Consider the following 15,156-nt stretch of genomic DNA (forward strand, 5'->3'; position numbering starts at 1 on the left):
GAACACTAACCACTGTAGCACAAAAGAAGATTACAACTACAATTTTGGAGGGTTACAGCTGTCAGAAATGTAGGAAGTCTAGAGGCTCTTGCTTTAAATGACTTTAGCACATCTAGGGCTGCAGGACATCACTAGTTTCTTACACTGCGCTTATGCTGGTGTGATCTTGGTCCCCTTCCACTCTCTTTCATAGGTTGATAACTGTAGTGAGTTTCTTATCAATGACTTTATGGACAAGTATTTTCCAGAGATTTTTAATGAGGTTTAGATAAGAACTCTGGCACAGCCGTTTCATTATTTCAGTGTTCTTAGCTTCAAGGAACTGCTTTATCTGTTTTGCAGTGGGACAGGGACATTGTCGTGCATGGAAATTGCAGGTTGATTGGGAGATGCTTGCAGTAGAGCCCTGCATTTTAGCACAAGCCTGACGGGCCCTGACTTTTTTACGCCCCTAGGGCCGGGCTTCGGGCCAGTTTTCATGTCATAGTTCAGACACGGGCCAGGCTAGGATTTTCTGAGTCAGCGTCACTAGGATGAAGTTGCCGATCCTGACTCGCCATCTCCTCTTTGGACGTGCCTTTAGAGAGAAAAGCGTGTTTGCAGATTACGTAAGGAAAGAGTTTTTTGTTTTTGTTTTGTTTTATTTTGTTAAGTAATCATTTTAAAGCTTATCATGTCTGTGAGGTATGTATTCGCTGAGTTTCAATAATTTTTTGTAGAGCGCTCCTCTTGAGACGACAGAAAGTGCATCATGTTTGTTTTCTTTATTTTATAAAAGCACCATTAACGTTTTGTTGATATTGTGAGTGCACACAAATAAAAGTAGACCCTTTATAGTTCAGAATGATGTATTACTCTTACCTTTATGAGCAAAAATGATGGAATATGTTAAATTGTTTCCACTGAAAAAATGCAAGTGGTTGTGCTGGAGCCTCCATGTTCTGCAAAGCGTGCTTCAGCTTCCACTCTCCGCACAAATGATTGGAGATGCACCTAATAGCACACATTTATCTAGGTTTAACGTTCATAACATTGTTTTATACTTGAACTGTTTTATATCTGTTGATTTTATTTTAGGCAAGTTGTGATGATTTGAGAAGCACAGACTATGATCAGTCTTAAGTGATCACTTCTTATTGTAAAACATTGATCATAATGAATTATTTGTCAGAACTGAAAATTAGTCAATAAAGTGGTAGCCTATACTGTACATCACATTTAGAAAGAATGATAATTTCTATCGTTTTTCAATCATAAATACGACCGTGAGATCCCGAACTAAAACTATTATTATGATATATTTTTATAATATACATGGAGCTAAATATGAACTTCGGACAGGCAGGTATGAAGAAACGAAACTTACTGACAGATAAAATATGTAACTAAATGAATACACAATTGTGATAGCCTATATGATTTCTGATTTCTTCAAGCGGTCGTATTTACCATGCAGCGCTGACGCTCGCCAAACGCAGAGAAACTCTGCCTTTGTTCATAACCACTCCTCAAGCTTGAGCTGGCTTGCTTTGGCCAAAGGTTTTTGGCTGGCCAAAAAATCCTGGCCGTTGGCCCCGAGAAAGCCCCGATGAGGCACAATCAAGCCCCGGAGGTGACAGTGGAAACTAGGGGTGTTCGCTTAGGGTAGGCCCTGGGGACCCCTACGGATCTCAATGAAAATTCGTCAAAAGCTAAAACGTTGACTACTGGACCCCGAGGATCCCCAGATGCTAGCCAGCTTGGGAAGGCACCTTGAGGGGGGTGGAAGTTTGACCCAAGCTCGAACCGGAATGCCAAGGCCTAGAGACTCGAAACTCTGCCCCTCTCCGACGCCACCACCCCCGAGTTGATATACCCCCGGGGAGCAGAGCTACGGCCCCCCATAGTTGAAAAGTCGAAACGGGGGCAAACTCCTCCAAACTTGGGGCAAAATTAGACCTCTGGGAGACCTACCGACTGGCCCTGGCATACACTAGCATGCACGCTTTTGGCCCGACAAAATATTTCCCATCAGAGCCAAATAAATTTAACTTTAAAGTAAACTTTGATCCAGTTCTATTCTCTCCACACAACATGCTTTTCAGCAAAGGTGAGCCTAGCCTTTTGATTCTCTCTGATCAGGGTTTGGATCACTGCAGAGTGCGCTTTCCGTCCGACTTTTCTTAAATGTCCCGGGACAGATCCTTACCCTGTTGAGCACTGAACTGGCAAGCAATTCCAGCTGCAGCGCTGAACCGATTCACTATTAAAAGCCTCTGCATTATTCTGTCTTCTTGTGCATTTGTCTTACGTGGACAACCAGCCTTTTTGAGGGAATTAGTGTCAATGTAAACCTGGAATATTTGAGAAATCATAGATTTGGAATGACCGATTTCTCTTGTATTGGCTAAAAGTGTCATCCCTATTAAACTTTATCTGGACAACCTCCTGTTGTAGGGTTTCAGTCATCTTAGAGTGGCCCACCATCTTGCAATCTCAGTGAAAATTGGAGGAATGCTGCCAGTTAAATAGGGTTTGGACTAAGCAGTGACCTTGAAATGTAGGAAATTTTAGGTTGTTCTCTTGATTTTGATCTCCACTGTACATTAACATTTATAAAGGGATTTGTAGAGGTTTTTTGAAATATAGGCAGTCAGAGAATCTCATGAAGAGAAAGAAAAGTTATATGTTGCATAAAGTCAGTAAAGAAAGAAATATGGCCTGTAAATGTTCTTGGTTTTGTGGGTTTTATTTTTTAAGTTGAGATGAGTGTAACTGTCATTCTCTCTCTTCTTCCTCTTTTCTTCTGTTTCTCTATGTCTCAGGCTAACAGACCTCCTGCCAAACTCAATCTTCTCACCTGTCAAGTGAAGCACAACCCAGAGGAGAAGAAAAGTTTTGACCTCATCTCCCGTACGGTTACACCCGTCACCGTTACTTCACACACACATTTATAAATCTGATATGGGAGCTCTGTAAAACTTAATTAAAGCCTGGCTGCTAAAAATGTAACTGAGAACATTGAGAACAAAATATTAGAGCAGGAACAGGAAAAAAAGAGAACGAAATTGAACGTTGTTGTTTTTGAGGTTGATCTTAATTAAGATCCTAATCAACCAACTGTAAGTCTATTTTTGATCTTTTAAATTATCTGATAAAAAAATTAAAATGAGTAAATTAGTCCAATTAAAACATTTGAAAGTATCATACAAAAAATATGAGTTTGTTTATATACTGTATAACTACAAGGCTCTATATAGTATAGAACCTTGCTGTTCTGTGGCTTGTACAGTTTCGATTTAACCTTCAAGGCTACAGTGTAACAGAGTGTTGTTGTTGATATCTGTGAGGAAGTAGTGACTGAGGAAACACTGGCCCTGGCTGAGGGATTTTCTCCCATGTTCCTGCGCTTCCTTTAACATCTCATCTAACCACAGGAAACTAATGCCAGAGAAAAAAACAAGTTCAGTTTTACGTGTCCCTCCATGAGTGGGAGTATTTGAGCTTATCTTGCCAGTCCCATCCTCTTAGGTTTTTTCCAGTCTTCCTCATTCCGACTGGATTGTCACACTGTCACTCTTGTGAGGGAAATGCAAATATTCCCCTCCGTTAACCAGCACAACATTATTCATCAGAATATCAGTGGTGTTATTGTGAACTAAAGCCATTATTATAATTTTCATCATTTGATATAAAGCTGAAATAAAAGAAAATAAAAATACTTAAACTTAGATATATTAGAATTAAAATATTAGTCGGCACAGATAGTCTTGTAGATCAGTGCGCAACATATGGCATTGTTGCGCTACGTCCCAAGTTCGAATCCCAGATTGAGGACCTTCCCTATCCCATCCCCCCTCTCTCTCTCTCTCACTTCGCTTCCTGTCTGCTCTACACTGTCCTATCATAATAAACACAATAAAACAGCAAAAATACACAAGATTTTTAATGTTGTTGTTTTTTTTTTAAGAAGTCTCGTCTGCTCACCAAACCTGCATTTATTTGATCCAAATACAGCAAAAGCAATAATATGAAATAACTCCTTTCTATTTGAATATATTTTCTGTGATCAAAGCTATATTTTCAGCATCATTACTCCAGTCTTCAGTGTGACATGATTCTTTAGAAATCATTCTAATATGCTGTTCAGGAAACATTTTTATTGTTGTTATTATTATCAATGTTTAAAACAGTTGAGTAAATTTTTTTTCAGGATTCTTTGATGAATAGAAAGATCCAAATATCAGCATTTATTTAAAATAAAAAAAAGCTTTCGTAACATCATATTTAACATTATATAACATTATATAACATTATATATTTATTATTATTATTATTATTATTTTATTTTATTTTTTTTTTTTTTATTTTTTTTTTTTTGAAGAAATTAATACTTTTATTAAGTTGATCAAAAGTGACAATAAAGACATTTAAAATGTTACGAAAGATTTCTATTTCAGCTAAATGCTGTTCTTCTGAACTTTCTATTCATCAAAGAAACCTGAAAAAAAATTACTTGGCTGTTTTCAACATAATCATACATACATACATACATACATACATACATACATACATACATAAATACATAAATAAATAAATAAATAAATATATTTTTTTTAGCAACAAATCAGAATATTGGAGTAATTTCTGAAGGATCATGTGATACTGAAGACCGGAGTAATGATGCTAAAATTTAGCTTTGAAATCACAGGAATAAATTACATTTTAAAATATATTTAAATTGAAAAGTTATTTAAAATAGTAAAAATATTTCAAAATGTTACTGTTTTTGCTGTACTTTGGATCAAATAAATGCACGCTTGGTGAGCAGAAGACACTTTAAAAATATTAAAACTCCTTTGACTGGTAGTGTAAATCTGAAAAATATTTTTTTTTTTACAGAAATAAGTACTAAAATTACTAAAACTGAAATAAAAATAAATTAAAACGGAATAGAAATATTAAATTAAATATGTAATATAAAATATAATTATATATTTTAATTATAAATTAAGCTAAAATAAAAATATTTAAAAAATCTATCAATCTAATTTTTCAAATATTAATAAATACTATAATAGTATATAATAATGATAATTATAATAACAACAACACAATAACTACTTAGTTCTAAGTAACTAAGTTCCATAAGACAAATTATGATATAAGTTAAGTTAGATCAAAGTTGCCAGGGCAACTGAAAAGGCCTGTGGCAACATTTATTATGATGCACTGCCTATATAGTGCATCAGGTAATGTAATACTAATAAAGATAGAAATTTAGCAATATTTGGGTCGTGTCTGCTTTTTTTTGTTTGTTCGTATGTTTCAAACCCATCTGAAAGTCACTGTTACTCAAGGCTAGAAAACACTACACAGCTTTTGTTTTGATTTGCATTTTAAACAAGTCAACGCTAGTTGCTATTAGTCATAGCCAATCTGTAGATTTGAGTTAATAAATTTCACAGAATGTTGTGCAATTATGGGCACAGATTCTGACTTGAAAATCTGGTAGTGTGTCATCCTCAGTTGTTTAGCTTATGATGCCCTGTCTTTTTAATAGAGTGTATTGTCCTCAAAATATAGGACTCGGAACAGATCTATTATTGTCAAACGTTTACGTGTTTTCTCCAAGATCTATGTGTCCTTTCATCCAACACAGTCTTTCTGTTCTTCTTTCTCTCTCAGATGACAGAACGTATCATTTCCAGGCAGAGGATGAGCCAGAGTGTCAAATGTGAGTGTGTTTGTCTGTGCGTCCCTGTTCCCTTTTCAAAAGAAGCCTGTCATAGGGACATTCCCAACAGTTTTAGGGAATAACTAACTGAAAGTAACAAAATCCTGTAGCTTTTCCAGTAACTAGCTGTTTTTCCCCAACAAGTAAGTAATTAAACTAGACTTGGATAATTGGATTGATTTTATCAGACTTAAAAAATGATTCACTGATTTGAATCATCATTCGTTTGTGTTCCTTAAACTCCCTGCAAAGCATTTTACTTCTTTTTTTGTAGTAAAATAGTAGTTATGTTATTAGTGTAAAATTATCTGTATTTATATATTGATGGATGATTGTGGATAATCAGTGATCATTAATAAAATGGTTTCCCCTTCAATAACTTCAACATAGTTAGCCACATTTAGCTTACAGTGTAGTGAACTGCTGTTTTGAGACTGGGTTGACTGTCGTTGAACTAACTACAGTTAGTTTCTTCCCCTGCTTTGATTCCCTACAGTGCTGTAAAAGCTTTTACAGTAAGTAGGATCAGTGCTGTCTATTTCTTATTCCTTCTGATCTCTATGCATCTCTTGTCAGATGGATCTCAGTGCTGCAGAACAGCAAGGAGGAGGCGCTCAACAACGCCTTTAAGGGCGACCAGCATGTTGGCGAGAACAACATTGTGCAGGAGCTGACTAAGGCCATCCTGGGTGAGGTCAAGCGGATGGCGGGTAACGACGTCTGCTGTGACTGTGGAGCTCCCGGTGAGTGACCTGGAAACTGACAGGAAGAAGGAAGTGGAGAAAGAAAGAGGGAGGTGGGGCTGTTTTGAATGGGCTCACAGGAAGAACAAAGTGGAAGCTGGTAGTAAAGGAACTTGGTTATAATAGAATTGAATTTGCATAGGCTGCTCTGTTTGGACCAGTCAGGTGCTTGTTGAGTGACAACACCCAGCATGTCAAAACAATAACAAAAAACAACCGTCAATTATAGTCAATTATATTCAATGTAATGAAATTGTAACAACAGTTGTTGTTGTTATTATTATTAAACAATTTTATGAATTTGTAAAAAAGTATTGTAACATGTTGTTATTATTGTTGTTATAATTAATCAAATACTTGTAATGTATTGTAATATTATACAATAATGATGCAATAATTACATTTGTTAATAATAATAATAATAATTATTATTATATAATTTTTTTTTTTAAATGATATTCTAACATGTATTAATAAAAGTAGTAATAATAACAAATACATCAATGAAATATCAATTTAATGAATTTGTAAAATAGTATTGTAACATGTATTTATTATTATTTAATCTATTAAATATAATGCAATTTGATTAATGATGATAACAAAAACATTTAATATATTCATTTAATATTCTTAATTTTTTTTAAATATTTTTTTATTTTTTGTAAATAAAATATAATAATGTTTTACAGTAATGATGATGATAACAACATTAATAATAATTATATAATAATAGAATAATAGTAGAACAGTTATAATTTAATCGATTCAATATAATGAAATTATAACAAGTTTTATTATTATTATTATTATTATTATTATTATAAAAATATAAAGAATACATCAATGCCATACAAGGATATAATAATAATAATGATAATTATAATAATAATGACGATGATTATTAGCATTATTTCTATTATTATATCATTTTATGTATTTAATATAATGCAATTATATATTTGATTAATAATAATAATAATAATAAACAAGAGGATCATTTAATTACAGGATTATTTATTTATTATTATTATTATATAATTCAGTGTATTCCACATAATGAAATTATAGCATTTATTATAATTAATAAATATAATAATAATAATAATAATAATAATGAATACATAAAATAAATAATTGTATAATTTAATGAATTTGTATTATTGTTAAATCTATTAAATATAATGCAATTTAATAATGATGATAATAATAAACATTTACTATTATTATTATTATTATTAAATAGTAATTAAAACAGCAAAGTAATTATATAATTTAATTAACTTGTTAAATATAATACGATAATATAATACGAAATATAAATATATAAATAAATATATTATTATTATTATTATTAAATATAATACAATAATAACATTCATTTATTTAACGTTTATTATTAGTATTATTAATAAATAATTAAATGAAATAATAATAATTAAATTAAATATTACTGTAATACAGTAGTGACAATACCAATAACATTTATTTAATATTTGTTATTATGATTATTTTTTTATTTTTCTTATTATTATTATTCTTATTATATACTGTATTTATTTATTTCTTCCCAAAATATTTTTTGGATCAAGAAACTTTGCGAGCTCGATTCAGATTTTAAAGCATTCGCACTAACTGCTAGCTCCAGCAGTTTGCGTAATTGATCATAAAACTCTACTTGATGTGCATTGTGGGAATGAGGACAAGCTGTTTCATCTTTTGTAATGAAGTGCTGTTACACATTCTCGATTCTAGTTGTTTACGCATTTGTCCTCTCTCATTCTCCCTCAGGCCCCACGTGGCTCTCCACCAACCTGGGCATCCTGACGTGTATCGAATGTTCAGGGATCCACCGGGAGCTGGGCGTTCACTACTCCAGAATCCAGTCACTAACACTAGATGTTCTCAGCACCTCAGAGCTCTTGGTTCGTGTTTGATCTTCGATTTCACAGAGTGCATCTCCACAGATTCCCTAGCACTCACATTAACTTTATTTATTTGGTTTGCACTGGACTCTTTTGATTCGCCCTTCATGCTTGAAATTTTCATAGGGTTTGCTCAAATCGCTTGGGCTCTTTGGGAGCCGTTCCACATGCATGATTTCAGCCCAAAGCATTTTTGGCCAGCAATTTAGGATCATTAAAGTAATTACACAAGACTGCAGAACTGTTAGCCACAGTGAGAAAGGCTCGCGTCTCTGATTAAATGCCAAGATACATTGTTGGGCTGACTGGGATATTATGAAGTAGCAAAACAGATCAAATGACCCTAAATAAATGCAATTAGTTTTGCACCATTGTTGATGTTATGCATGTGTTTGTGTTGTGGTGTTTAGCTGGCCAAGAACGTGGGGAACGCTGGGTTTAATGAGATCATGGAAGCTTGTCTGACAGCAGAAGATGTGATCAAACCAAATCCAACCAGTGACATGTAAGCCAAAATCTGTCATTATATCATTATACAAATTTATATTGTATCGTTATATTTACTTAATACCCTTTAATGACACAGGCAGGCGAGGAAAGACTTCATCATGGCCAAATACACAGAGAAGCGCTTTGCTCGAAAGAAGTGTCCTGACGCGCTGTCCAAACTGCACACGCTCTGTGACGCTGTGAAGGCCCGGGATATTTTCTCTCTCATCCAGGTCTACGCTGAGGGTGTGGACCTCATGGAGCCCATTCCTCTGGCTAATGGCCATGTGAGTGTTTTTCCCATCTCACCTTGGACTGGAAAGAGTTATTCACTTGTGAATTTAATTCAATTTGAAGCTCAAATAAAAATTATTTAATTATTTAATTATTATTATTAGTTATTGTTATTGTTGTTGTTATTATTATTATTATTATTATTAAAAAACACTAATAATTATTTTTTTATTTAATTTGAAGTTTATTTATATATATCTATGCTATATATCTATATCTATCTATATATAAAATATTTACTTATTGTGAAAACAAGTACTATAATTATTAGTGTTTTTAATAATAACAATAATAATAATAAAATTCACTTAAAAATATTAAATAAATGTAAAATGATTTACTTTCCCAATAATAATTATAATAATATTAATAATAATAATGAAGTTCTTATTAAAATAATTTAATTATTAGTGTGTTTTTAATATGTATTAATATGTAATTGTATAAATTACAGGGAAAGAAGATATATATTTTTCCAATACTACTACTACTAATAATAATGCTGTAATAAAAAGTAATGTAAAAGTTGTAATAAAAATGATTTAATTATTAGTGTGTTTTTAATAATAATAATAATAATAGTAATGCTAATAAGTTATTTAAAAACACTAATAATTAAATTATTTTTTTAACTTCATAAATACATAAGTTAATAATTAGTGTTTTTTTAAAATAATAACAATAATTTTTTGTTATAAAAACATCAAATAAAAGTATAAATCAAATACATTTTAAATAAATGTGACATTGTATAAATCACAGGAAAAGAAGATATATATTTTCCCCATAATAATAATAATAATAATAATAATAGTAATAATAATAATGAAGTTGTAATAAAAGTAATTTTATTAATAATAATAATAATGTTATTTAAAAACTATATTTTTTTACTTAAATACATAATTTAATGCGTTTTTTTTTTAATAATAAGAATAATTTATTATTGTTGTTATAAAAAACATCACTTAAGACTATAAATTAAATACATTTAAAATAAATGTAACATTGTATAAATCACAGGAAAAAAAGATATACATTTCCCAATAATAATAATAATAATAATAATAATGAAGTTCTAATAAAAGTAATTTAATTATTAGTGTGTTTTTATTAATAATAATAATAATAATAATAATAATAGTAATGTTATTTAAAAACACTTTTTTTTAACTTAAATACATAATTTAATTAGTTTTCTTTTATAATAAGAATTATTTATTATTGTTGTTATAAAAAACATCACTTAAGACAATAAATTAAATACATTTAAAATAAATGTAACATTGTATAAATCACAGGAAAAGAAGATATATATTTTCCCAATAATAATGATAATAATAATAATAGTTATTATTATTATAATTATAATAAATTATAATTTAAAAACACAATAATAATTAAATTATCAAATGTGTGTGTGAAGTTTAAATAAAAATAATTTAATTTTTCTTGTTTTTTTTTATAAAAATTATATTTTTATTTGAATATCACCTAAAAGTATAATTTATTTGTTTTATGTTAAATGTTTTAAATGGCGATTTTTACTTAGAAAATTAAATTCAAGTACAAATATTCCTACGTATTTCTCTTATTTATATAGAGAGAGACCAACAGATGATAGATAGATAGATAGATAACATACTGTTTAAATCTGACCCATAACTATTTATTATGAATTATGTAATATTATTAGGATATTATTATAATGATTTAAGTGATATTAAAAAACAGTATTTTTCCCCTTATTAAATTGCATAAATTCAATACATGACATTTAATAAAACCGAACAGACAACACTTCTGTGAACGGTTACATAGTGTTGTGTACTTAAATACTCATGGTTAATCCACATACTGTATGTCCGAAATATCATGGTCTGAGTAGCTCTCATGCACAAACCCAAATAGTAACCAAACAGTAAGAGTCTAAACATGTCATGTTGTTTGTTTGTTTGTTCCTTGTTTGGTTTTCTGTGGTAGGAACAAGGTGAGACAGCCCTTCATCTGGCTGTGAGACTGGTGGACAGAACCTCCCTTCACATCGTCGACTTCCTCACCCAGAACAGGCAAGACCCAGACAGCCGAGCGGAGGGTGGAAAACACCTTTCCCATGTTTATTTCCCTTGTTTGCTGACCAAGTGCTGACCGAAGCTCCCCCACAACTAAATCTGAATGAACAGCTTTTTTGAGCATAGCTATTTAAAAGCAGTGGTTTTGAAGGTTAAAGAGTCCTGTGGCGGGAATGGAATGGAAAATTGAGATTGAATGTTTTCTAAATAGGCAAAATTGTGTTTGTTTGTCCCCGCAGTTTAAACCTGGATAAGCAAACGTCTAAAGGAAGCACAGCGCTGCATTACTGCTGCCTGACGGACAACAGCGAGTGTCTCAAACTGCTGCTGAGAGGAAAAGCCTCTATAGACATCGGTATGCAGCGAATGAAATCTCCTGACGTAGTCCCTGCTGAAACAGGAAGTTTGGGTGTGACATATTGACATTTTCCCTTTCATGATGTCTTCAAGGATACTGAGACTCCTTGTTTAGTCTGGTGCCACTTTTCAGGATGTTCTCACAACATGTACTTATTTTGACTGCTGGGAGAAGAAGTTAGCGTAGCGTGTGTTTGTAATTCTGTTGCTGTCCTGCTATTAACAATCTGTCCACCAACAATAGGAAGTAAAGATACACATGCGGTTCGGCTTGTGTATGTATGTGGGAGGATGAATCTGTGCCAGGGAATCTCCTCTCTCAGATCCCTGCCAGCGTCTATTGTGAACAAGCTGTCTGGATAGACTTGGCTTTGTCTTGTCTGTAAAATAAAATTCAGTACAGGAAGCCAAGAGTACAGAATGTGGTGGGAAAATGCGAAGGACGTCCTTATTCATCCAGGCTTGTATCCGCCTCTTCAAATGTGTTTCTGTGTGTGCGTTTTAGCTAATGAGGCTGGTGAGACGCCGCTGGACATCGCCAGGCGACTCAAACACCTGCAGTGTGAGGAACTGGTGAGCCGTCCTATCATACATACAACATTATTGTAGAATAATATGAGCGATATCTAGCCTAACTGCAGAGAACTGATGGTTTATGGTATGTGTGTTGATCTTTTAGCTGAACCAGGCACTTGCAGGGAAGTTCAACGCTCATGTGCACGTGGAGTACGAGTGGAGACTTCAGCATGAAGACCTGGATGAGAGTGATGAAGATCTGGATGAGAAGGTGAGAACCAACTCAGAGACTTCAGAGAAAAATGTGCATATGTGTAGATATTTATAGATTATGCCTTATTTAAACTGTGTGGATATTACTGTGTGTAATATTTAATACGTAATTATTTAACTTAAAAGGGTTCAACAGTTTAGTCAAACAGAATAATATTTTAATTTGTATTTTAATAAATATGCCCTAATGTACCAATAGTATACGAGCATCATTTACCTAAATATATTTTTACTAAAACACACATAGAATTTCAACAACACTGACTGATGTAAACAAATAAGCATTTTAAATCTTCACTATTATGAAAGTCTGTTTCCACCACTGAATAAAAAATTAAAAGGTAATTGCCAACTTTGTATCTCACAATTCAGAGTTTTTTACATCTCGCAGTTCTGACTTTGTTTCTCAGAATTGTGAGATATAAACTTTTAATTCTGACAAATAAATATGCAATTTTGAGAAATAAAGTCAGAACATGCAATTGTGTTATTAAATCAGAATTCTGAGATGAAACGTCAATTATGAGAAAATATTAGTCTTTTTTTTTCTCCTCAGAATTGGACTTTATAACTCGCAGTTGCGAGAAAAAAAGTCATAATTTGAGTTTTTATCTCACAAGTCTGAAAGAAAATTCAGAATTGTGAGAAGGTCAATTGCAAGATACAAACTTGTCAGCATTGCATTTCTGAGAAAAAAAAAGTCAGAATTTTTGAGTTTTTATCTAAGAATTCTGACTTTATTTCTCACAATTGCGAGTTTGTAAAAAAAAAAAAAAAGTCATTCTGAGAAAAAAAATCAGAATTGAGAGAAAAAGTTAATTGTGAGATAGAAACTCGCATTTGTAAGAAGAAGTCAGAATTGAGAGAAAAAATCAGAATTGCGAGTTTTTATCTTACAATTCTGAGGGAAAAAAAGTCAGAATTGCAAGAAAAAAGTCAGAATTTTAAGTATTTTTCTCAGAATTCTGACTTTGTTTCTCACAATTGTGAGTTTGTAAAAAAATGTTATCTCACAATTCTGGGGAAAAAGTCGGAATTGCAAGAAAAAAGTCAATTGCAAGGAAAAAAAGTAAATAGTGAGATACAATCTTGCATTTGGCCATTTGCAAGTTTTTATCTCAGAATTCTTACTTCATTTGTCATTAGTTTGTATCACTAGTTTTTTTTCTCACAATTATTAGAAAAACAGAATTGCCAGATGTAAAAATCACAGTTGTGGGAAAAAAATGTCAGAATTGGGAGTTTGTATTACACAATTCTGAGAGAGAAAAAAAAAAGTCACAGTTGGAAAATGTAAACGAATTGCAAGGAAACAGAATTGAGATAAAAACTCGCAATTACCTTTTTATTTATTTTTTTTTTTTTTCATTTTTTTTATATGTAATATGTAATTTTTTTTTTTCCTTTTTTTTTTGTGAATATTCAGTGTGTTTATCCACTTCCACTTATGACCCTTGACCCTTGTGTCTATAGTCCAGTCCTCACCGGCGGGACGAGAGGCCCATCAGCTGCTACACGCCGGGCAGTAATTCCCTCCAGCCCAGTCCAGCCAGCCTGGCACGAGACGCACGAGACATGGTCAAAGACAAGCCGCGGTTCGTTCCCAACCTGGTCAACAATGAGACCTATGGAACCATCATCAACACCAACTCACCGGTCACCCTGTCCACCTCTGCTCCACCTTTACCACCCCGAAATTTAGGTACTGTACATTTCATTCAGCTCATGATGGGCTGCGGCCAGAAAAAGACCAGCCTCTTCTATTACTTTAAAGTTACAAAAATAAACCTAAGAAATTCAAAAACTGTAATCAAATAAATGGAATAAAAGTGAATATAATTATTAATTAATATTAAAGCCAAGTAATAACTAATATAACTAATGGTTACATTGTAACATGTCCTTGTTACAGCATCATTAAACAAATAAGAACTGATTAATATTAGTTATTCACATGTACTAACTATACAGTTTGAGAAAAAAAAAAATATGAATAAAAGGTCCAGTGCTGCCTAATGTAACAACAACAATAATAATTTAGTTTTACATTTTAAGTTGTTATTATTATTATTATTATTATTATTTTATTAGTTATTTTATTTTTGATGATTTATATAATTAATATTACTGTTATTATTTATATTTATTTTTTCATAATTAGTAAATATATCACTAATATGATGCATATATAATTATTATTTATATAATTAATATTACTGTTATTATTTATATTTATTATTTATAATAGTAAATATATCACTATTATTATGTATATATAATTCACATTTATATTATTATTATTATTATTATTATTTAATTCATTGTTTTTAACTATTTTAATGCAATCAGTTAAATGATGTGTTAAATCATTTAATCATATACACTACCAGACAAAAGTAAAATATGAATACAAAGTCCAGTGTTGTCTAATGTAAAATATGTATTAAATAGCAGCAGCAACAACAACAACAATATAATAATAATAATAATAATAATACTTTATTATTTTATTATTATTGTTTATATAGCAAATATCACTATTATTATTTATTTATTTATTTATTCATAATAGTAAATATACCACTTATTATGTATATGTAATTATTATTATTATAATTGCTATTATTTAATTATATACACTACCTGATAAAAGTAAAATATGAATAAAAAGTCCATTGTTGCATAATGTAGCAACAACAATAATAATTATTATTGTTGTTATTATTATTATTAGTTTATAAATAATATAATTAATATCACTTTTATTATTT

The 15,156-nt window shown here is 31.4% G+C and overlaps 1 protein-coding gene across 4 annotated transcripts in view; it reads left to right on the top strand.

Annotated features, from left to right (window-relative positions):
• Positions 1–15,156, top strand: part of asap2a (ArfGAP with SH3 domain, ankyrin repeat and PH domain 2a) — an 85,194-nt gene that overhangs the window by 61,937 nt on the left and 8,101 nt on the right. For all 4 annotated transcript variants that reach the window (XM_051132627.1, XM_051132629.1, XM_051132628.1 and 1 more), the window contains 11 exons: positions 2,805–2,892; positions 5,668–5,716; positions 6,293–6,459; positions 8,251–8,384; positions 8,795–8,889; positions 8,971–9,160; positions 11,151–11,236; positions 11,479–11,594; positions 12,102–12,169; positions 12,276–12,383; positions 13,859–14,087. In XM_051132627.1, coding sequence (XP_050988584.1) covers positions 2,805–2,892; positions 5,668–5,716; positions 6,293–6,459; positions 8,251–8,384; positions 8,795–8,889; positions 8,971–9,160; positions 11,151–11,236; positions 11,479–11,594; positions 12,102–12,169; positions 12,276–12,383; positions 13,859–14,087 — 1,330 coding nt within the window. The remainder of the gene's footprint in view (positions 1–2,804; positions 2,893–5,667; positions 5,717–6,292; positions 6,460–8,250; positions 8,385–8,794; positions 8,890–8,970; positions 9,161–11,150; positions 11,237–11,478; positions 11,595–12,101; positions 12,170–12,275; positions 12,384–13,858; positions 14,088–15,156) is intronic.

The sequence above is a fragment of the Labeo rohita genome, chromosome 17 (assembly GCF_022985175.1).
Source record: "Labeo rohita strain BAU-BD-2019 chromosome 17, IGBB_LRoh.1.0, whole genome shotgun sequence".
NCBI lineage: Eukaryota > Metazoa > Chordata > Actinopteri > Cypriniformes > Cyprinidae > Labeo > Labeo rohita.